The following is a 23,212-nucleotide window of genomic DNA, read 5'->3' on the forward strand; positions in this document are numbered from 1 at the left end:
CAGTTACGGGGGCCGCATTAAACAGTCCTGTGTATTAATGAATAATTCTGTACAGATAATTACCAAAATCTCCTGAAGCAGAACGTCAGGGACAAGATGTTACCCAGAGGCTGCAAACACCAGGCCCAAATGACATCTTATAGGGGAACTCTACCCTCAATATGATGGAAGATGGTGTGAGTGTCCATACACAGGAGAGAGTGACGCCATAGCAAACACTAGAGGGGCCTATATGCAGGTATAAAGGGCCTCATCCACCTATATCCATTTCTTTTAAGGAAAAGACTGTATACCAAAACAAACCATGACCTATTGTCTATTTATTTTTTTTTACATTAAAATAGGCAGAGGCAGGAGAGGCAGGTGAGGGATGCATCTGCAGCATCTGCCTGTGTGTAAGAAGAGAGGAAGGAGGCAAATGCAGCTGCAGTCTCTGCCTGTGTGTAAGAAGAGAGGGAGGAGGGGGAGGCAGCTGCAATCTCTGCCTGTGTGTAAGAAGAGAGGGAGGAGGGGGATGCAGCTGCAGTCTCTGCCTGTGTGTAAGAAGAGAGGGAGGAGGGGGATGCAGCTGCAGTCTCTGCCTGTGTGTAAGAAGATAGGGAGGAGGGTAATGCGGGTGCAGTCTCTGCCTGTGTGAAAGAAGAGAGGGGGGAAGGGGGATGCAGCTGCAGTCTCTGCCTGTGTGTATACAATGAGGGAGCAGGGGAATTGGGGCTGCAGTCTCTGTCTGTGTGTAAGAAGAGACAGAAGAGAGGAATGCAGCTGCAGTCTCTGCTTAGGTGTACGAAGGGTGGAAGGAGGAGGAGGCAAATGCAGTCTCTGTGTGTAAGAAGAGAGGAAGGAGGGGGATGCTGCTGCAGTCTATGTCTGTGTGCAAGAAGAGAGGGAGGAGGGGGATGCAGCTGCAATCTCTGCCTGTGTGTAAGAAGAGAGGGAGGAGGGGGATGCAGCTGCAGTCTCTGCCTGTGTGTAAGAAGAGAGGGAGGAGGGGGATGCAGCTGCAGTCTCTGCCTGTGTGTAAGAAGATAGGGAGGAGGGTAATGCAGCTGCAGTCTCTGCCTGTGTGAAAGAAGAGAGGGGGGAAGGGGGATGCAGCTGCAGTCTCTGCCTGTGTGTATACAATGAGGGAGCAGGGGAATTGGAGCTGCAGTCTCTGTCTGTGTGTAAGAGAGACAGAAGAGAGGAATGCAGCTGCAGTCTCTGCTTAGGTGTACGAAGGGTGGAAGGAGGAGGAGGCAAATGCAGTCTCTGTGTGTAAGAAGAGAGGAAGGAGGGGGATGCTGCTGCAGTCTATGTCTGTGTGCAAGAAGAGAGGGAGGAGGGGGATGCAGCTGCAGTCTCTGTGTAAGAAGAGAGGTAAGAGGGGGATGCAGCTGCAGTCTCCACCTGTGTATGAGAAGGGAGGAAGGAGAAAAATGCAGAAGCAGTCCCTGCCTGTGTGAAAGACTAATGAAGAGGGAAGGCAGCACTGCTCTCTTCTCTTCAGGTACTGTCTAAGTTTATGGGGGTGGTTAATGGTTTGGAATGGGGAAAATACTTTTTGACAGCACTGCTGATTAAAGCATAGAAGTGCCGGATGCTGTCCCTCCAAGGCCCTGCACATTGGGATTTGCTGCTCTCTATAGTTTGACTTATAGGGACTATTTTCTCCTATAGCAGGACACCGGGGACAGCTATGTCTGTACTGCCCCAGTCTGGGAGTGACAGGGGGCTGCAGGCAGCCATCTCTCTATCACAGCAGCAATGAGTTATTATTATTTGTGCCTGTACTTCAGACAGGAAGTCACCTGAGATCACCCGGTGCCTGGCAGCGGCTCACATGCCATATAGTACATTCTATACCGTGCTGTTTACAATACCAGAGGAGAGGCTGGGGTTGTGCAATGAGCAATGGCCGGGGTGTTTCCAGGTCACTGCAAGGAAGGCTCTGTGCCGCTTCATTGTACATTACTGCAGGGTTACCAGAGGACAGAGGAAGAAGCCGGGAGGGGAATACAGGACAAAGCATCCGACATGATATTATCCTGCTCCACACTGCTGGGCGAGAACATGGAGGACCTGAGGTCTGAGCACAGGGGGCAAAACTAAGGAATGAGGAGGGGACAAAGTGGGGTAAAGGAGTGGGGTAGGGTGGGGAAACAGTACACTAACTGGAGCATTGGATAAGTATGGAATCAGATGGTACCATATCTGTACAGCACTGTGGAATATGTTGGTGCTATGTAAGGAATGGGAAAGAAAGAAAGACAGACAGAAAGATTGTGCAAAAAAGTGGTGGACTTAATCCATCATACAAGGTAAAAAATAACCAAACAGGTGCAACACAATCAACCGGTACAATGTTTCAAGAGCACCACACCGCCATTTTTAAGATTGAACCCTTTATTTTTGGTTTTAGTGCAACTTACCTTTGGACTACATAGGTATGAGATAAATGATAAATAAATATTAGATAGACACATAGATAGATAGACAGTAACAGAGAGAGATAAATGTATGTATGTTGTCCATGGTAAACCCGCCGCCGCTGTAGGTGCTCAGACATATATGACGTGTGTTGTCTGATTTGGCTTGTGTGGCGTCCCCTCAGAGGCTGCTCCCTTGTGGCCTTTTGGCTAAGATCAAGTGTATATTGTATTTAAAACGGATTTTTAAAACAGGGAGACTGAAAATGACCTCTCCAAGCATTGACCTGCTATTGCAAAGCTTCCTGGTTCCATGCACTTCTGAATGCGTTTCCAAAAAATAAACCCCCACAGGGCGCACAGCTGCACCCCAAGTGCGTTTCCAATAAAAAAAAACTGCCACAGGGTGCGTAGTAGACATTTATACCACCCTGCGTGTTGTAAGCACCTTGTCAGGTGAGTGCACAAAAGGCTATACATTTACCATATGTTAATGGAGCAAAAGTTGTTTACATCTAGCATACACAGAAAAGTATTCCGTGATGATGTCATCAAGGCTGTGATGTCATATATAAATGCCAGGCAGACAGACACTGTAGTTGCAGCCAGGCAGCCAATAAGGTAGGTAGGTAAGGAAAAGGCAGGTGGGTACTGTTCAAACCATTTAATTTGGATTTTTTTTTTTGGGGGGGGGGGGGGGGGGGGGCAATCTATGCTTTTGCATACTGCTAAAGCTGTGAGAATTTACTATAGTTTTTTTATTTTATTTTTTTAAATAGTAAGTTAACAATTGGTAGCTATCGATAGAAAGCTGGATAGACACATACTTTCAACAATAGAGCGCACTCCCAGTTCCAGTGCTGGAGTGCCAAGCAACGGAGATTGGATAAAGGTCTCCAACTAGATAAAGTCCAAGAATTTTGTTTTTTTTCACCACACGGATGTGCCGCAAAATTCTTGGATAGACACATAGATAGATAGATAGATAGATAGATAGATAGATAGATAGATGGATAGATAGATAAGACTGCTTGCAAGTAATCCAGCAATCCAACTGCTCAAAGCTGAGCACCGATCATAAAGATTTACCATGGCCCCAGAGTCTGTTTTTGTTAGGACCTATTATATATATATATATTGGGGGTTTTTCAGATACTTTATCATACACCCATGATGCTTTACTATTGTTATCTTCTTTCAAAGGAGTGATAATCTTTCTGGACTGGATTCTGGATTTTTGAGACTTTGTTATTCTCTGTACATTTTAGACCCTGGCCCAGGCCTGACCTATATATTGTATAGACGGTGGTGGGCACTCAGGTGGTCTGGGCAGACCGCTCTCCTTTATCTCCACCTTAACTGTTCCTGGCAGCGTCTCCTGTTTCTTTATTTAGAAGAAAACCAGAGCAAATAGTTACGGGACTCAGCCCTGAAAACAGATAAGGAAACCACCAAACACTAAGAAATCTTATCCAGCTCCCCCAGAATACAGGCGCTACCAGGCACGTGAACAATATGGACGCCTATGGGGGAGCTCACTAGAGTCATCTATGAGATCCTGGACTGGGCTGCTATACTGGCTGTTACCCAGCTTTCCTAGAGTTCCGAACAGAAAACCACTCTCTATAGTACATATTCCTGACTATCTAATCAGACTGATCACTCGGGATAGGAAAGCTGAAAACTGTCAGAAGAGGAGTGAAATGTGAACCAGGAAATGCCGATGAGCGATGAGGAAACGTATGGTGGTCATTGCTGGGAAGCGGCAGCGTTTCCTGTAGGTGCAGGTGACCACCACATCTGGAGCACACATGAGGAACAGAGCCACCAAACAGCTGTCACTCCATCTACTTACTGATAGTATCCTCACAGCTTACTGTCACTGTTCATGACTATACACAGAGACCAATAGGAACAAGCTGAGCTGCAGTGTAAAGCATGGAGGAGGGAGAGACAAGCAGATACCAGAACACATTGCAGCTAAGATGGAGTCACTGGGTATGGAGCAGATTTGCAGTGTAAAGCATGGCTGCATTTCAGACACTGCGGCTAAAACACCTTGCACACGGTGTAAAACAAAGGGGGAGATTTATAAAACATGGTGTAAAGTGAAACTGGCTCAGTTGCCCCTAGCAACCAATCAGATTCCACCTTTCATTCCTCAGACTCTTTGAAAAAGAAAAGATGGAATCTGATTGGTTGCTAGGGGCAACTGGGCCAGTTTCACTTTACACCATGTTTGATAAATCTCCCCTTATGTCCGTATACAGTCCACAACTGCAGATAGCATTGGACCTATTGTATTCTATGAGCCAATGTCCATGCATCTGCCCAGGGCCTGCACCACACAGAATCTTTCGGCCTTAGAAACTGAGGTTTCAAGCAGCCCAAGGACAACACACTGCGGGTTGTCTATACATTACAGTCACAGGTAGCCGGCATTGGAGGATCCAATCCTAGTCCTGGAGTTGAATGAAGGTGCTGGATGTATCCCTGCAGGTGTCTGGGAAAGCTGGGTGCCAAATCCTGCCTAGGACATATTGGCTGGATGTGACTTCCTGGTTGCTGGGAGTAATATCCCTCTGATGAGTCTGAGATCTTCCAGAGACAATAGGGACACAGACAGGATGGGCCACATCGTGGGCCCCAGCAGTTAACCCCATAGTTATTTATTAATGCCCTGCAGAATAGGGGGTCTTTGTTGGTTCTGGTGGGACAACAAGGAACGGAGAAAAGCAGCATCCTGCTCCATAGATTCCCACAGAGGCGGCGGTCATCATATCTGATAAGGTTACAGCCCTCAGGGCACTGTTCACACGCTGCATCTGCATCCTCGGCCCTCCAGCTGTTGCAAAACTGTAGTTCCCATTATGCCTGGACAGCCGAAGCTTTACCTTTAAGGCCCTATTACACAAAGCGATTATCGCCCATATATTTGGCTGATTATCGGCCATTATGGGTGATAATCACTTCATGTAATAGGAGGCAATGATTAGCCGACATGAATGATTGTCAGTTGATCGTTGTCTTCCATTGTCTTTCAACATGTTGAAAGACAAACGACGTAGAGACGACGAAGAGAACAATGATCTCCTGCCGTCGCCCTGTCAAACAGAAGCGGAGGCAGCAGACCGCCGCTATCTCCTATGGGCTCCCCGGACTCATGATCTAGGGAGTCCACTCGACAGGTCAGCACTTGCTTGCGCTCAGAGATTGCCCCTAGTAATAGGGGCTTTAGTTTTGCAATAGCTGGAGGGTCAAAGGTTCTCTATCTCTAATATATAGGGCAGGAGCCATGTATACTGTACGGTGTACTGACTTACCTGAACAAAGCAAAACTACAGAACAGCAGCAAAGACTGACACAAGGGCTGCTCAGTAAGATATATAGTTATAGGATCCCTATAATAGGATACCTTTGGTTGTCAGGGCATGCTGGGAGTTGTAGTTCTGCAACAACTAGAGGGCGGAAGGTTTCCCATCCCTGCCTTAGGGTACTATTACATGGAGCGATTTTAAACGATTAACGACTAACGATAAACGTTCGCAAACCTGTTTATCGTTAACCTGAAATCGGTCACCATATTACACAGAACGATAGTCGTTAGTTACGGTGCATTTACACGAAGCAATAATTCATTCGTTTAATGATTTTGCAGCAACAATTTGGTTTTTAAAAAGATCAGCGTTTAGACGAATTAATCGTTAGAAAAAATCCTTATTGCAATCGTTTTTAAGATTGCTTAAGCCCATCTCACACATAGGGTGATTTGGTGAAAGACTACACGAAGCGATCTGCAAATTTTTAGCGAACAACCAACAACAATTTGAGATCCTGTTGAAAGATCACAATAAAAGATTTCTTGCTCGTCGCTTGATCGTTCGCTGTGTTTACACGGAACGATTATCGCTCAAATGTTATTGAGAAAATTAGAACGAAAATCGTTCTATGTAAACGCACCATTACGATCATTACTATGATCGTTTATTCCTTCTGATCCCAGCAAAACAATGAACAATGTGCAATTACACTGAACGATTAGTGAACAAATGCGGAACTAACGCGGAACGTGGAATTACAGCAAACGATTAACGATAATTTTAGATTAGCAACACACAAAGATTTTTCAATCGTTGCCTGCAACTACACAGAACGATTAGTGTTTTAAATTCGAACAATATAATGATTTTTCGTGCGATAATCGTCCTGTGTAATAGGGCCCTTACAGTCTTCTTTCTGCAGATCTGACAGATATAGCAGGAAGTAGATCTCTTCTCGGTCACGCGCAGCCCTGATCATAGTCTTTAAATGATGGATGATTCAGCTGCTTTTAATTCATTCTGCAATGGAAATCAACTCTCTGTGCTGACCCCTGCAGAAGCAGATAACCTGAACAAGCAGAGCTGCAGGGTAAAGCATGGTGAAAGAGCATGGCAGCAATGCCTTCATTAGGCAACCAACAGACAAAGCAGCTAAGCTGGAGTCACTGAGCCTACAAGACTTGAAGACTCCCAGAACTTCCTTCTGGTTCAGTGTCTGCACAAACCTTGCACAAATCTTTCCTACTGTAAGAAAGCTTGCTCCGACCTCTCCTCCAACAACTCCCAGGAAGCCCTGATAGCTGGCAGGCCACAAGATTAAGACCACTGCTACAGAAATAGCTACAGAGCCACAGGATGAATGCCATTTCTTACTAAAATCTAATCATAATCCCTGCTGGTTCAGTGTCTGCACAAAGTTTTCTCCCTCCTCTCTTACAGCTTGCCTAAAGCTCCTCTGCTGTTCCAATGCTACAACTTTCACCATGCCTTGATGGGTAGAGAGCCACCTGATCAATGACATGGCAACCAAAATCTTCCAGCATTCCCTGTTGGTTCAGTGTCTGCACAAAGACTTCTCCAACCTCTTATTCTGTTTAAAAACTACAACTTCTAGCATGTCTTGATAGCTAGATAGCCACAGGAGGAATGCCACTGCTGCAGAAATCTCTCAGCATTTCCTGCTGGTTCAGTGTCTGCACAAACCTTTCCGCTACCTCTTCGTTAAGGAGCCCTTTAAGTAGGCGTGTGCCAAGCTTGGGGGTACCACAGTGCATGGCCTGTGTCATCACCTCGCTGACTCACTCCTCTATAGACAATGACTGATGACTAATGTCTGTATACAGCTCGGAGGGAGAGTGCCAGCAGACCCCGCGCTTACTCATCCAGCTCTGCATGGCGGCTGTTGCTTCTGTAAGCGATTACAATGCTTTTATCTGTGCTGCGTCTTTTTATGGCACAACACAACACTTCAGGGCCTAAAAATAGCACAAGCCGTAGTGGTGATTCACCCCTATCACCAGCCGCCGGCGCACTATATGTTTATATAACCGTGACATGAACTGTCATATTATTTTGTAAGAAGAGAGGTGCAAGGAAGGTGAATGACACTCAGAATGCAGCCGGCTGAGGTGTGAGGTGCTGTGTGCCTCCTGCTGATGGCTGAGGCTGTGCTTACATCTATGCTGTGAATTCAATATTACTGTTCCATCACAGGAGGCGAAAAACAGGCCTTACTGATTTACAACAGGATCTGTCAGGTTCTGCCCTGATGGAAAAATAGTCCTGCATGCTGTAATAGTGTTTACACCAAATGTGACACTGTAAGAGGTCAGTCTATGTATGGTTAAAGTGCTGCAATCTTTACAAACAAATGCCGGGTCCCTGGTGGTAGTGGGTAGTTCAGAAGTTAAAGGGGTTTTCCAGCAAAAATCGTTTTCTCTCAAATTAACTGATATCAGAAAGTTATATAGATTTGTAATTTACTTCTATTAAAAAATCTTAAATCTTCCCATACTTATGAACTGCTGTATGTCCTGCAGGAAATGTTGTTTTATTTTCAGTCTGGCACTGCTCTCTGCTGACATCTCTGGCCCAGACAGGAATTTTGTCTCGGTTTTCTATGAATCTCCACAGGTAACCTCTCCTGCTCTGGACAGTTCCTGTCTCGGCCAGAGATGTCAGTAGAGAGCACTATGTCAGCCTGAAAATAAAACATTTCCTGTAGGACATACAGCAGCTAATAAGTATGGGAAAACTTGAGATCTTTTAATTGAAGTAAATTACAAATCTATATAACTTTCTGACACCAGTTGATTTGAAAGAAAAAGATTTTCGCTGGACAACCCCTTTAAGGATAAAATCCCAGCCGTCTAGGGTAGTGGAGGAGTTAAGGACAATATCCTGGTGATCTGGGGTAGTAGAGGAAATAAGAATAATATCCTGGTGGTCTAGGATAGTGGAGGAGTTAAGGACAATATCTTGGTGATCTGGGGTAATGGGGGAGTTAAGGAGAATATCCTGGTGGCCCAGGGTAGTGGAGGAGTTAAGGATAATATCCTGGTGGTCTAGTACAGTGGAGGAGTTAAGAACAATATCCTGGTGATCTAGGATAGCAGAGGAGTTTAAGAATAATATCTGGTGGTCCAGGGTGGTGGAGGAGTTAAGAATAATATCCTGGTGGTCTAAGGTAATAGATAATATCATGGTAATCTAGGGTAATGGAGAAGTTAAGGATAATATCCTGGTGGTCTTGGGTAGTGGAGGAGTTAGGGATCATATGCTAGTAATCTAGGGTAGTGAAGGTGTTATGGGAAATATCCTGGTGATGTAGAGCAGTAAGGATGTTGTGGTACAGTTTCTGGTAGTCTAGGGTAGTGCAACATCATTCTGTTCAGCTTGTCTGTCACAAGCTTAGGCTAGCCTCTATGGCAGTAGGGGGGTTAAGGAAATATTCTAGTGGTCTAGAGCAGTAAGAGAGTTATGGTGGAGTCCCTGGAGGTCAAGGGTTGTGGAGGAGTTAAGGACTACACTCCTAGTTGTCTAGGTTATTGGAGAGATTCTTCCTTGGTGGCGTAAGTTGACACTTGTTGACTTCCCTGGTGGTTTAGAGTGGTGAAGTGGTGTCTGTGTGCACGCCCGTGGGATGCCAGTGTCTGTGGGCATGCCTGTGGGGGGACCAGTGTCTGTGTATGCATGCCTGTGAGGGGCCAGTGTCTGTAAGCATGCCTGTGAGGGGCCAGTGTCTGTGTATGCATGCCTGTGAGGGGCCAGTGTCTGTGTATGCATGCCTGTGGGGGGGCCAGTGTCTGTGTATGCATGCCTGTGGGGGGGCCAGTGTCTGAGTATGCATGCCTGTGGGGGGGCCAGTGTCTGTGTGCACACCTGCGGGGGGGCCAGTGTCTGTGTATGCACGCCTGTGAGGGGCCAGTGTCTGTGGGCATGCCTGGGGGGGGCAGTGTCTGTGTGCACACCTGTGGGGGGCCAGTGTCTATGTGCACGCCTGGGGGGGGGACGGTGTCTGTGTGCATGGCTGTGGGGTGCTAGTGTCTGTTGGCACGCCTGTGAAGGGGCCAGTGTCTGTGGGCATGCCGAAGGAGGGGGGGGGGGGAGGGGGTGTTGTCTGTGTGCATGCCTGTGGGGGGGCCAGTGTCTATGTGCACGCCTGTGGGGGGCCAATGTCTGTGGGCATGCCTGGGGGGGGGGGGGGGGGGGCGGTGTCTGTGTGCACTGCTGTGGGGTGCTAGAGTCTCTCGGCACACCTGTAGGGGGCCAGGGGCCAGTGTCTGTGGGCATGCCAGAGGAGGGGGGGGGGGGCCTTGTCTGTGTGCATGCCTGTGGGGGGCCAATGTCTGTGGGCATGCCTGGGGGGGTGGTGTCTGTGGGGTGCTAGTGTCTCTTGGCACGCCTGTGGGGGGGCCAGTGTCTGTGGGCACAACTGTGGGGGGCCGGTGTCTGTGGGCACACCCGTGGGGGGCCGGTGTCTGTGGGCACACCCGTGGGGGGCCGGTGTCTGTGGGCACACCCGTGGGGGGCCGGTGTCTGTGGGCACACCCGTGGGGGGCCGGTGTCTGTGGGCACACCCGTGGGGGGCCGGTGTCTGTGGGCACACCCGTGGGGGGGCTGGTGTCTGTGGGCACACCCGTGGGGGGCCGGTGTCTGTGGGCACACCCTTGGGGGGGCGGTGTCTGTGGGCACACCTGTGGGGGGGCCAGTGTCAGTGGGCACGCCTGTGGGGTGCTGTGCAGAACACATACACTATTAATGTATACAGAATATATACATCATGCAGCTATACAAGCAGCAGGCTCTGGCCTCAATCACCTCCTCTTTTCCAAAGGCGCATTCAGGATTCTGAGGTCTCCATGACAACTAACACACCAAAACACCAGCTCCACATCCCACAACCCCGGTGCTTGGGAATGGAAACATGTAGATCATCCATCAAGCGTCTGCAGGAAGAGCGGCCGTAAATATAGGGGAGCCGTCATGTTCAGCCGTGTATTTATGGGGCATGCAGGGCGCCTGGGTGGGGATGGTTACATGACATGTATTACACTACAGCAGTCAGGCATGATATATAACACTATGGAGGTGGCGGTGTCTCTGGACCTGGCACCATGGTTGTGTCCTGCCCTAGTGATGGGGGACTGATGGCAGGGCCATGGGGAATGTACAGACAGACAGCAGACATTATGGTAATACGTGATTTAGGTTTTCCCGCAGATAACACGGACGCTGTCCCCCGCCGTCACACTCAGCACTGCCTGGAGCCTCTTACTTACTGTGCACCAGAAAACAGAAGTCCTTCCATGTCAGCAGCAGGGTGAGCTTTGTGAAGCCCTCAGCATCGTATTCCACCACCCCCCTGCCGAGACAGAGAGCAAGGGGTCAATAGTGAACTGTATAGGGGTGCACTGAGCTTCATCCACTGGCAGCTTATAGTTTGTATGATTAACTATCATAAATGTTTCCCCAAGCTCTACTCCCCTGACCCCTGGCAAATGACGCAGGTACAGATAGTACTGCCTCCCTGTCTCTCCCTGTAAATGATGCAAGTACAGATAGTACTGCTTCCTTGTCTCTCCTAGTAAATGATGCAAGTACAGATAGTACTGCTTCCTTGTCTCTCCTAGTAAATGATGCAGCTACAAATAGTACTGCTTCACTGTCTCTCCCTGTAAATGATGCATGTCCAGATAGTACAACCTCCCTGTCTCTCCCTGTAAATGATGCATGTCCAGATAGTACTACCTCTCTGTCTCTTCCTGTAAATGATGCAGGTACAGATAGTACTGCTTCCTTGTCTCTCCTAGTAAATGATGCAGGTACAACTAGTACTGCTTCTCTGTCTCTCCCTCTAAATAATGCAGGTACAGATAGTACTGCTTCCCTGTCTCTCCCTGCAAATGCTGCATGTACAAATAGTACTGCCTCCCTGTCTCTCCCTGTAAATGATGCAGGTACAGATAGTACTGCCTCCCTGTCTCTCCCTGTAAATGATGCAGGTAAAGATAGTACTGCCTCCCTGTCTCTCCCTGTAAAAGGAGAAGTCCGGTGAAATATTTTATTAAAGTATTGTATTGCCCCCCAAAAGTTATACAAATCACCAATATACACTTATTATGAGAAATGCACATAAAGTGCTTTTTTCCTGCACTTACTACTGCATTAAGGCTTCACTTCCTGGATAAAATGGTGATGTCACTTCCTGGATAACATGGTTTCCTGTCTCTCCTAGTAAATGATGCAGGTACAGATAGTACTGCTTGCCTGTCTCTCTTTAAATGATGCAAGTACAGACAGGGCCGGATTAAAGGGAGGGCACCAGGGGCACGTGCCGGGGCCTCCACCACTTAGGGGCGCCCACCAGCTCGAACCCTAGCAAAACGGTGTTGCTTACCCAGGATATCAGGCCATGTAATGGGGCCCTAACACAGTGGGCAACAGCACACATAAAGTGCTGTGTTCTCACATTGCGTTATTAACACAAACACAATGTGGGAATACACTGTGATACTTAGTCCACCCCCCCCCCCTCTGCTCCTGTCTCTAGGGCCTGGCATCTTCCCCTGTACTGCAGCCTCTAGTGACCACGTGCATAACAGAAGATAATGCTGACCCATACAGCCAGGAGGGGGTCTGTGCTAATTCACCTACAGTAAGCAGCCATCTGTATAAATCATGGTATAGTTTATTTATTTATTTATTTTTTTGTGTGTGTGTGTGTGTGGGGGGGGGGATTGTCGCCCGGGGCCTCCACCAAACTTAATCCGGCCCTGAGTACAGATAGCACTGCTTCCCTGTCTCTCTCTGTAAATGTTATAGGTACAAATAGTACTGCCTTCCAGTTTTTCCCTAAAAAGAATGAAAACACAAATAGTACTGCCCAAAGCATAGTCTGTCTCCCTGTCTCTTCCTATAAATAATGTAGGTACAGAGAATATTGTCTCCTTTCTCTCTCTGTAAATGATGTACATGCAAATAGTACTCTCTCTATTTTCCCCTGTAAATTATATTGGTAGAGACAGTACTGTAGATACAGACAGCGCTGCTTCTCTGTTTCTCCCTGTAAACAATGTAGGTGAAGACAGTACGTTCTCCCTTCCTCTTCCTGTAAATGTTAGGTAGGTATGGTAGTCTGCACCTATCTGTAAATGATGTAGGTACAGATGGTACTGTCTAATGTCTCTTCATGTACATGATGTAGACACACAGTACTGTACTGCCTCCCTGTCTCTCTCTCTGTATATGATGTATGCACAGATGATACTGCCTCCCTGTCTCTATCTGTAAATAAGGTAAGCACAGATAGTACTACCCCCCTCTTCCCCACTAAATATAGGGAACATCTGGCAGAACGGGGAAAACATTATTTTAATATACTCACGTTCCAAAATGGCTGAGAAATGCAGCAATGTATTCCCTTCTTTTGTGGTATCCCTGGATGACATACTGCACCTACAGAACAAATCAGAAGAAACATGAAGTGATCATTCTCAACACACCACAGGCCGACACTAGATATTTAAAGGGAGACTCCAGTTTATTTACAGAAAATAGACAGCTTGAACAGGAGTCTGGAAAACTTGGTGGACCTTAATGTTAGTCATGGAGCTTTCCTCGAACCAGTGGCATATACTTTGTAAACAACCTGAAGACAATCAAAAGACGGAGAATCGCCGCATTATTTTACACATTATTACACACTGTGACAAAGCTGCACCCAGGAGGATCCCATGAAGCTAGTGTACAGGGTCCTGGCTGCCATTGCCAGGCAGGTGTCACAATGTTGGTGACAATGAAAGCCACATACACATTAAAGAGTGGAAACACCGACTACAATGTAGCGAGGAACAGTAAATCCCGGGGACTTCATTGCTCAGTTTTCCATTTCAAGGCCACGGTCTGACCCAGATTCTTTCTTAAGACGTTCTCTGTGAACTTGGCAAGCAATGGGGAAGACCAAGTCATGTGTTTTTTCTGGCAGCGGACCACTGGATTTCCTCAGCTGCGCGGATATTGTACAGAATAAATTAAAACCATGGCAAGGCATGTCTGAATAATCCTGTAATCTGCCGGATGGTGGAGAGTGGTGGCGGGGCGCAATTCTCATAATGTTGTTAATATAGAAGACAGTTGCAGAGGTAGAAACGCAAAAGCACTTTTTCCCATTTCAATATATATAAAAGAAAAAAAATGAGGCAAATTTACAGTCTTATTAAAAATCCACAAACTGGTATGAAGCCTTCTATGTCTCCATGGTAACAGACTGCAAACAAGACCTGTGTAGTCAGAGCCAGCAGTAAGCTCCTTTTTTACCACTATTTACATACTGTATACTCAATAGGCTAGTAAGAAGTAGAGATCAAATGCAAGAAGGCATGACTGTAGGATCACACTACATAGGGACAGTATGTAGTCTGTTACCATGGAGAAACATAAGAGATTTTTATAAAGTTGATCTATTTTGCATTGAAACAATAAAAGGTATATACTACCTAATAGAAAAAATACTCTAAAACTTATACCGAAAAATAACTACCAAAAGGCTGAGGCTGCACTACTGAAACACAGTAATGATAACTTGTCCCCTGGAGGCCATCAGTGGATCCAAAGCAGACTATTCAAAGTACAAACCTATGGACACCACCTAATCACAAAATGGTGCTGTGAATGCACATGAGGTCAGATGAAGACAATCACAGAGGCTTCTGGTGACCCAAACACAAGAAGGAATATCCATGTGGTCAAGAGGAATCCGAATAAACTTGATGAGACAATGTAAAGCAGATGTTCAACTGTGAGCCACATTTTCCAGTTAACAAAGACTTAAAAGGGGTTTACCCACAAAGGGATGAATGTCATGTGTGCAAAACCCCCCTAAATCACCAAAAAGTCCCTGTGCTGATCCAACGCCTCCTTGCTCCCCCTCCCATCCCTGACCCTGCTTGAGTGACAGTCAGCTGGAAGCCCAGCCCTATTTTCAATACTTGTACCTGGATTTTTATGCACAGCGCAGGAACAAGATTTGGAAGCAGAGCTTGGTGCAAGCTTTAGAAACAGGGCTGGACTTCCAGCTGACTGTCACACAAGCAGGAATTGGGATTGGAGGGGGAGCAAGGAGGCTCTCAGAACTTCAGGGGCTTGGGAACTCCTCTTTGACACTTTGTACTGGAGAACAAAAGCATATTTCTTCTGGAAGCACATATGGATATATGAAAGGTACCATGTGTCTCCATGTCTTATCAGCATCTAACAATGTCAGCAGTCTGGAACCTGCATTGCAGCTGACAGACTCCCTTTAAGTTCCTCTGGTATTTTTCCTTGTCCTCCCCCATACCTTATTGGTTAGTAGCTGACAGATCTGCGGCACGTAGTCTATCAGGCAGCCGCCGCTGGGGAACGCCGGGATGTGAAGAGCGGAAGAGCCACCAAGAGCGCTGCAGGGAGACACAATGTACAGACATTATATACAGCAGATATACAATCGCTGAGAAAACTAATAAAACCACAACAGCGATCATAGTGTGGAGCGAATACATCCACACAACCCACACTCCCTAACCAAAAATTCCATCATGACCTGACCTGGAATGATGAGAGTTGTAGTTTTGCAACAGCTGGAGAGCAACAGGATGAGGGGTACTGTATTACAGGGGAAGAAATTTACAATATACAATGATAAAGCTTAAGGTTTTGTGCCCCTCTTCTGCAGTGTTTGGGTGGGCTCAGTGTCCCTCCTGCAATGTTTGGATTGGCTCGGCATCCTATATGCAATGTTTGGGTGGGCTTGGTGTCTTATATGCAGTGTTTGGGTGGGCTCAGCATCTCTCCCGCAGTGTTTAGGTGGGTTCAGCATCCTCTCTGCAGTGTTTGGGTGGGCTCAGCATCCTCTCTGCAGTGTTTGGGTGGGCTCAGCATCTCTCATGCAGTGTTTGGGTGGGCTCAGCATCTCTCATGCAGTGTTTAGGTGGGTTCAGCATCCTCTCTGCAGTGTTTGGGTGGGCTCAGCATCCTCTCTGCAGTGTTTGGGTGGGCTCAGCATCCTCTCTGCAGTGTTTGGGTGGGTTCAGCATCTCTCCTGCAGTGTTTGGGTGGGCTCAGCATCTCTCCTGCAGTGTTTGGGTGGGCTCAGCATCTCTCCTGCAGTGTTTAGGTGGGTTCAGCATCCTCTCTGCAGTGTTTGGGTGGGTTCAGCATCTCTCCTGCAGTGTTTGGGTGGGCTCAGCATCTCTCCTGCAGTGTTTGGGTGGGTTAAGCATCCTCTCTGCAGTGTTCGGGTGGGCTCAGCATCTCTCCTGCAGTGTTTGGGTGGGCTCAGCATCTCTCCTGCAGTGTTTAGGTGGGTTCAGCATCCTCTCTGCAGTGTTTGGGTGGGCTCAGCATCTCTCATGCAGTGTTTAGGTGGGTTCAGCATCCTCTCTGCAGTGTTTGGGTGGGCTCAGCATCTCTCATGCAGTGTTTAGGTGGGTTCAGCATCCTCTCTGCACTGTTTGGGTGGGTTCAGCATCTCTCCTGCAGTGTTTAGGTGGGTTCAGCATCCTCTCTGCAGTGTTTGGGTGGGTTCAGCATCTCTCCTGCAGTGTTTGGGTGGGCTCAGCATCTCTCCTGCAGTGTTTAGGTGGGTTCAGCATCCTCTCTGCAGTGTTTGGGTGGGTTCAGCATCTCTCCTGCAGTGTTTGGGTGGGCTCAGCATCTCTCCTGCAGTGTTTGGGTGGGTTAAGCATCCTCTCTGCAGTGTTCGGGTGGGCTCAGCATCTCTCCTGCAGTGTTTGGGTGGGCTCAGCATCTCTCCTGCAGTGTTTGGGTGGGCTCAGCATCTCTCCTGCAATGTTTTTTTTTTTTTGGGGGGGGGGGGTGTTCAGGATCCATGATGTCATCTTGTTGGATGAAGGCGTCCTGCCTCAGCTCATTACTCTTCACCACGTGGATTAGTCAGTGTTTACAAACATGGCTGACTCATAGGTGTGTGATGTGTCCTGAGGACTCCTCCACCTCCTCAGTCATCTGTTGCACATTATTTTTGTCATCTCAGACCCATAAATCCTAACACTTCTCTGGGTCTGGGGAAAGCGGAGTGCCACTGTAGGTTATTCCATAAGATCAGGATAATTGAAGCAGCTCTAAGGAGGAGGATGGAACAGTAGTCCAGCACCTAATGTGTCATGGGGCAAGACCCCTGAGGACTAGTAGACCCCCCCTATATGAACACCATTTGTGACTATTGCAGGGTATAAAGTATTTCAGTCCTATCGTATTGAGGGTCAGGGGGTGTCCCTATGACCTCACTTGCCCCTGACATGATGCATTTTATGAGATGTAGGCCCGGCCCGTCTGGAATAACATTCCCCATTCATGGGCACAATGTCAGGCTGTTCCTGCGGAGGAGCCACCCGCTCATTATACGCCGGGCGGCCGCTTATCTGCATTTATACATATGTTTATAGTGCGGGGTGTGGACAGGCCGCTGACTCAACCGGCAAATATGTTTTTTAGAAGGGCGCGGAGCGACATATAGATGAGGTCAGAATTCTTGTCAAATTACAGGTTACACAGAATAAGACATCACGAGCATGGCCGTGTAATGGAGGGCGGGCTCTCCCTGAGCCATACTTGTGATATGTGAGGGTCCAGGATTAGGACTATTCTGATTATACAGAATTTCCTATGTAAGTAACAGATGCCGGGAGACAACCACCACTAGTTATAATGCCCATGGGGGCTGTCAGCCATTTACATAGGTACGTGTACATCTCTCACACTCTCTAGTGTCAGCTCTGGAATTCGGATCATGAATCAGGAGGCTCAGGATGAGCAGCCCTCTAGTTGTCATCTCAATGATTACAAAGCAGAGGCCGTTCTGCAATCATCAGGATTCACACAAATACACATGTAAGGTGAGGCAGACACAATTTGGAAAACCACACGTCTTAGACATATATCCATTTGCAAAGTATATTCCGACCAAAAAAAAAAATTCCTTTAAGGCAGAATTCACACAGCATTTTTGCAAGCTATTTAACATATAGGTTTTTATGAATAAAAATGGATAAAAAAGTGGATACAAGAATAGATGTAAATGTGTGCAGTCTGTTTGGATCAATTTTTCGACTTCCATTATGGAAAAAAAAAAAAAAAAAAACCCAGATCAAAATGGATGCTTAATTTTCTTTTTTTTTTTTTTGCAATGTGTCCAAACAAGAACTACCTCGGCACCACTGAAGTAAATGTGTATGCTGTCGTGCTCTGCTACTAGTCCACCCTCTGGAATCAGTGGTGCTCAATCATCCACACAAGTCCAGGGCCGAGAGGAACCGTGCACGTCAGCACGCGAAACAGGCTGTCGCCCGTTCACTCATCCACCTCCGAATCCCCTGTTGTATCATGATATGAAATAATTTATCAACTATTTATGGACTGGTGAGTGCCTTATCCTTCTATCTGTTGGAAGATTCTTTTTTTAGCATACACAAAAATGCGGTTGACCACGTTTTTTAGTACGTTAAAAGTAAGGCTGGGTTCACACCGTGTTTTTTGCAATCCGTTTTCCCCCCCCATTAGTTTATGCAAAAAAACAATGAAAAAAATTGATGCATTTGTGTGCTTCTGTCTTGATCTGTTTTTCCATGGACTTCCATTATAAAAAAAGGATCACAAAAATATGGTCGACCACGTTTTTGTGTATGCTAAAAAAAAACAAAAAAAAAAACAGGTGCATTTTGACCCGTCTTTTGATCCTTTTTTTTTTTTTTTTTTTAAATGGATGCACGAAAATGGATCAGTGTTTTCATCATCTTTTTGCATAAAACGGACGAAAAACAGATTGCAGAAACGCAGAGTGAACCAGCCTAACCCTTTAAAAACTGATACACTAAATGGACTGCAAAACCAGTGTGGACCTACCCTAATAAAGCTCTCCTCTTTAATAAAGTTCCCCTGAATGGAACTCAGCGGCAGCGTAGGGTGAGCTCAGCTATGCCAAGCAGACAGAGCATTATACAGAAGCCAATCGGCTGACTATGCAGTGACTTGTGAAAGTATTTACCCCCCTTGGCATTTTCACATTTTGCTGCCTCACAACTTAGAAATAAAATGGATATTTGCAGCTGTAAAGAACATGCCGCCACCGACAAGTCTGAGCATTTTGTTTTCTTTTTATTGTGATGCAAAATAGAAATAAATTAGAGAAAACTTCAGTGTGCCGAACGGATGTATTTCTGATCCCCAGTCATTCTTTTGGGTTTATTGCCCCCAACTATAACTGGACACTGTATAGAGTCTATAACTATAAGGAAACTGTGCCAAGTATCAAAGCTGATGCCAGGTATAACTGAGTTATATCACCTGATGCCAGGGATCAAAGACTGGTGACAGATCTCAATGGTATCACAGTCTTCTCTGTCATCATATTGGTTCTTCCTTGTATTCTGTCATACACTTCAGGCCTAAAATAACTGGAAAGGAAACCACAGCAAGCACAGGAAGGAGCAGGGTCCAGGGCCTGGGCCGGCATGTCAGCAGGCTGAGCCAGTAACAGGCCCCCCAAAACTCAGACTGCACTGCTGGGGGTGGAGGCTTCAGAGCTGAAATCATCCAGCATTACATATGTAAAGTAATGTATGTACACAGTGACTCCACCAGCAGAATAGTGAGCGCAGCTCTGGAGTATAATACAGGATGTAACTGGGCCGGGGAGTTCACATTTAGTTATTTATATAGGTGTATAGTATGTTGTGGTGTATTGTATATAGTAGTGTATATAGGTGTATAGTATGTCGTGGTATATTGTATATAGCAGTGTATATAGGTTTGTATATAGTAGTGTTAATAGTTTAATAATATGTTTAGCTAAAATTGTTTATATTGTGTGTATATATTGTATATAGGTATATGGGTTGTCTGTGTGGAAGAATGAGTGTGGGGATGGACCGGTGGTTAATGTTATGGTTTTATTTTGTTTTGGTTAGATATGGTGTGTTATTTCTGTATTTATTTATTGTTATGTTTAAAATTTTAATAAAAGAAATACAGGATCAGTACAGGATAAGTAATGTATGTACACAGTGACCCCACCAGCAGAATGGTGAGTGCAGCTCTGGAGTATAATACAGGATGTAACTCAGGATCAGTACAGGATAAGTAATATAATGTATGTACACAGTGACCCAACCAGCAGAATGGTGAGTGCAGCTCTGGAGTATAATACAGGATATAACTCAGGATCAGTACAGGATAAGTAATGTAGTGTATGTACACAGTGACCCCACCAGCAGAATGGTGAGTGCAGCTCTGGAGTATAATACAGGATGTAACAGATACGTACAGAATCTCCGGTACATTAAATTACATACAAACTTTACATGGTGCGGCCATGCTCTTTGAGAACACCTTTGTGCCTTGTGAATCAGCTGCCTGTCATGTGATGCACCCCCGTCCTCTCCGCACACAGGTTATACAGGTACGGGGCATTGCTCAGTGGTGACGTCGGCCGCAATAGATAATGACATCCTTCATGGATAATTATATGTCAAAAGGAGATGATTATCATTATTATATCCTTGCACAGACTTATGGTTGGATCCAGTAATGAAGGATTCTCTTATTGGATGACTTGTATGGGGAAGGGGGGGGGGGGGGGGGGGGTAGTTACTTATTCCTTTAATTTACAAATATCACATCCTCAAGTTTATTATAAAGTCTATGGTCAGTGTCTTGGATTTATCTGTTCCTGGGTGATGTAACATATAGCATAGGATAATAAATAGAATGAAAGCATTGTGCAGCCATAAAACTAACACTCCTAGGAGCAGCATGCAGTAAAGCAAGTTCTCCCCATACACATCTATAACCGCCATCGCTGTCTCTTTAAGCCGCAGTACTCAGCGTTTTTCCATGTCCCCTTCGCCTTGGCGTGTGTCAGCACCGGACCGTATGTTCTGTAATCTGCAGCTATTTTTCTCCCACTACTGGAGATGATCGACTTAATCAGGAACATAAAAATACGCCCACAGCCAGAGCGCAGCGCCACAATCCTCTCATTACACTCTCATGGCCCCGGCTACTGAAGCGCTCGGGATAAGCTGGCAGCAGAACGTGTCGATTTGGCACTAGGCGGAAAAAAAAAACCTGAAATAACAAATCGTTAATCAGATGTCGCTGTTCTGAACATCGGAATTATCGAGCATCAGTAATTATTAGTAATGTGCGCTAAGTGCACATGGCCGAGGGTAAATTTAAAGGGCAACTCCACTTTATCTGCATAGACAGCAATTGCCTTATCTATTACTGGAATTGTTCCTATAGAGAGTGGGTAATACAGGGGAGGGGAGATTCTGATCCTGCCATGTAAAACCAGGAGACGTACAGCGTCATCTCCAGCTGAAAAGTTAAAATGAACATCAATGGCTGTGCTTTCGACAGCAGGGTATTTGCCAGACAAGATATATCATGGGGTTGTAGTCAGGATCTCCTGGTCATCATCTCACGCTTTGTGACTGCTTCTTCCTCCCCTCCATTAGTCATTCTGAGTGCTAGCTCACAGACACAACCTGCTGTGGATGTGTGTCTGTCCAGATATATTATGGGACTGCAGTCTAGGGGTACTATCACACCACACCATCTCAAACGACCCGAAATTGTTCAGAGAATTACACAGAATGATGATCGTTACTTATGATCGTTCTTGGGGTCGTTTTGTCATCGCTATTGCATACGTTTCAGCTTATTCCACCGACCCATGTGACCCAAATTAGCAGGATATACCTGTGCTCACATGTCAGTACCTCCATGTTTTTCCCATTCTGTCTGCAGCAGTAATGGTGAGTGTAATACCGGCTGGGTATTGGTGGGGCATTTTGGGTTTGGTCCTGTGACATTGGGGTTGCAGGGCCATTCCATGGCCTTCCTTCACTGCATGTGCACGCTTTGCGGGGTTGGCAGTCGCTGACTGACACAGTGTGGAGTTAGCGTAGGGACCCGTGTGAACCAGGGGACCTGCACGTGGTACACGGGGCAGTATGGTTTGATCAAATTATATACCAACATCCTGGTGTTGGTTATTAAAATTAGCCGAGCGGCATTAGTATCAGCCATAGGTGTGATGTGCAGTAGCTCCCTTCTCTCCATGTCGCATTTTATTCAACCGAACAATGTGCGAACAATTCACGAACGATTAAACAATAAAAATAGGTCCGAATTCTATCAAATGACCAATGATTTCTCGTTGCTTGTTTAATCGTTGTCTGCTATTACACAAAATGATTATTGTTTAAATCCAAATGATCTAACGATAATCGTCCCATGTAATACGGCCCTAGGTCTCCCGATCACCACCTCACAACAAAAGCCGACGCATTGACATTTAAATGTTCCAGGCCTCTGCTCCTTCTTCTCACCCATCCCTATCAGTCAATATGAGGCTAACACATTGTCACAACCATTCAGCAGGATGTGTCAGAATAGATATGTAAATCTAGGTCTCCCGGTCAGCTTCTCTACCTCACAATTCTGTGTGATGATATCTGCATGTCCAAGGATTCTTTCCTCAATCTCTGTCCCAGTCAGTCATTATGTGTGCTAGTATACTATATCACAACCCTGCAAGCAGGACAGGTTACATATATCATGGGAACGCAGTCTAGGTTTCCACATCTCAAGCTTTAGTAATGATATCTATTAGATCCAGGACTCGGTTCCTTCTTCCTCCTTTTTGTATTCCTGTTATTTAGTATGAGGCCGGCACCCTGTCACAATCCTGGTACAATAACTGGCTGGATATCTTGGAGGCTGCAGTCTAGGTCTTCAGGTCACCTTCACCTCTACATGTCCCAGAACTCTACTCCTTCCTGTCAATCATTCGGAGTTCTTGCATATTGTCACAACCCTGCTTTTTGGATGAACTGGGTTATGTGTGCCGTACGTGTCTGAGCGCTGTGTCTGGTAAGGCTCTGTTCACATCTGAGTCTTTGTCACAGATTCTATCATATTTGATTGGAAAATGCATGTTCAGATCATATCCGCGTTCCGGGTTTCTGCTGTTCTGCTCAGTCATAGGAACAGAACAATGGAAAGCGACACCAGCAGTGGGTCAGCTAAATGCCGGACACTGATCGCCCTACCAACTAGAATGGGGTTTGTTGGGATTTCACATTGACATTTTTGACCTGATACGTAACGCACATATCAATGCGGCCTAAGGTCAATGGTGTTTACCGCTGGTCTCTGCTGTGACAGATTGGTAAAGTCATTTGGGTTCCAGTATAAAACAGAAGGCAGATGTGAACAGAGCCGACTGCTTCGCTGTATACCCTGACAGACGAGCTGGACGTGAAATGTGAAGCAGATCCTGTTCTCGGTGCAGTCTTGACCTGAAATGACTCCCTGCGTGTTTGCCGGAGACGCAGATAACAGACACGGTTCTTGATTTGCTACAACACTAAAGCAAACAAGCCGAGGCTGCGGGATCTAAAAACAGCAGGACAGATTTAC

The 23,212-nt window shown here is 46.2% G+C and overlaps 1 protein-coding gene and 1 pseudogene across 1 annotated transcript in view; one reads left to right on the forward strand and one right to left on the reverse strand.

Annotated features, from left to right (window-relative positions):
- BABAM2 (BRISC and BRCA1 A complex member 2) overlaps positions 1-23,212 on the reverse strand; it is a 97,774-nt gene that overhangs the window by 11,172 nt on the left and 63,390 nt on the right. The window contains exons 8-10 of the mRNA XM_069955275.1: positions 15,066-15,165; positions 13,113-13,183; positions 11,008-11,090 (exon numbers count right to left, since the gene is read on the reverse strand). Coding sequence (XP_069811376.1) covers positions 11,008-11,090; positions 13,113-13,183; positions 15,066-15,165 — 254 coding nt within the window. The remainder of the gene's footprint in view (positions 1-11,007; positions 11,091-13,112; positions 13,184-15,065; positions 15,166-23,212) is intronic.
- LOC138774621 (U2 spliceosomal RNA) lies at positions 2,597-2,729 on the forward strand (annotated as a pseudogene).

The sequence above is a fragment of the Dendropsophus ebraccatus genome, chromosome 15, assembly GCF_027789765.1.
Source record: "Dendropsophus ebraccatus isolate aDenEbr1 chromosome 15, aDenEbr1.pat, whole genome shotgun sequence".
NCBI lineage: Eukaryota > Metazoa > Chordata > Amphibia > Anura > Hylidae > Dendropsophus > Dendropsophus ebraccatus.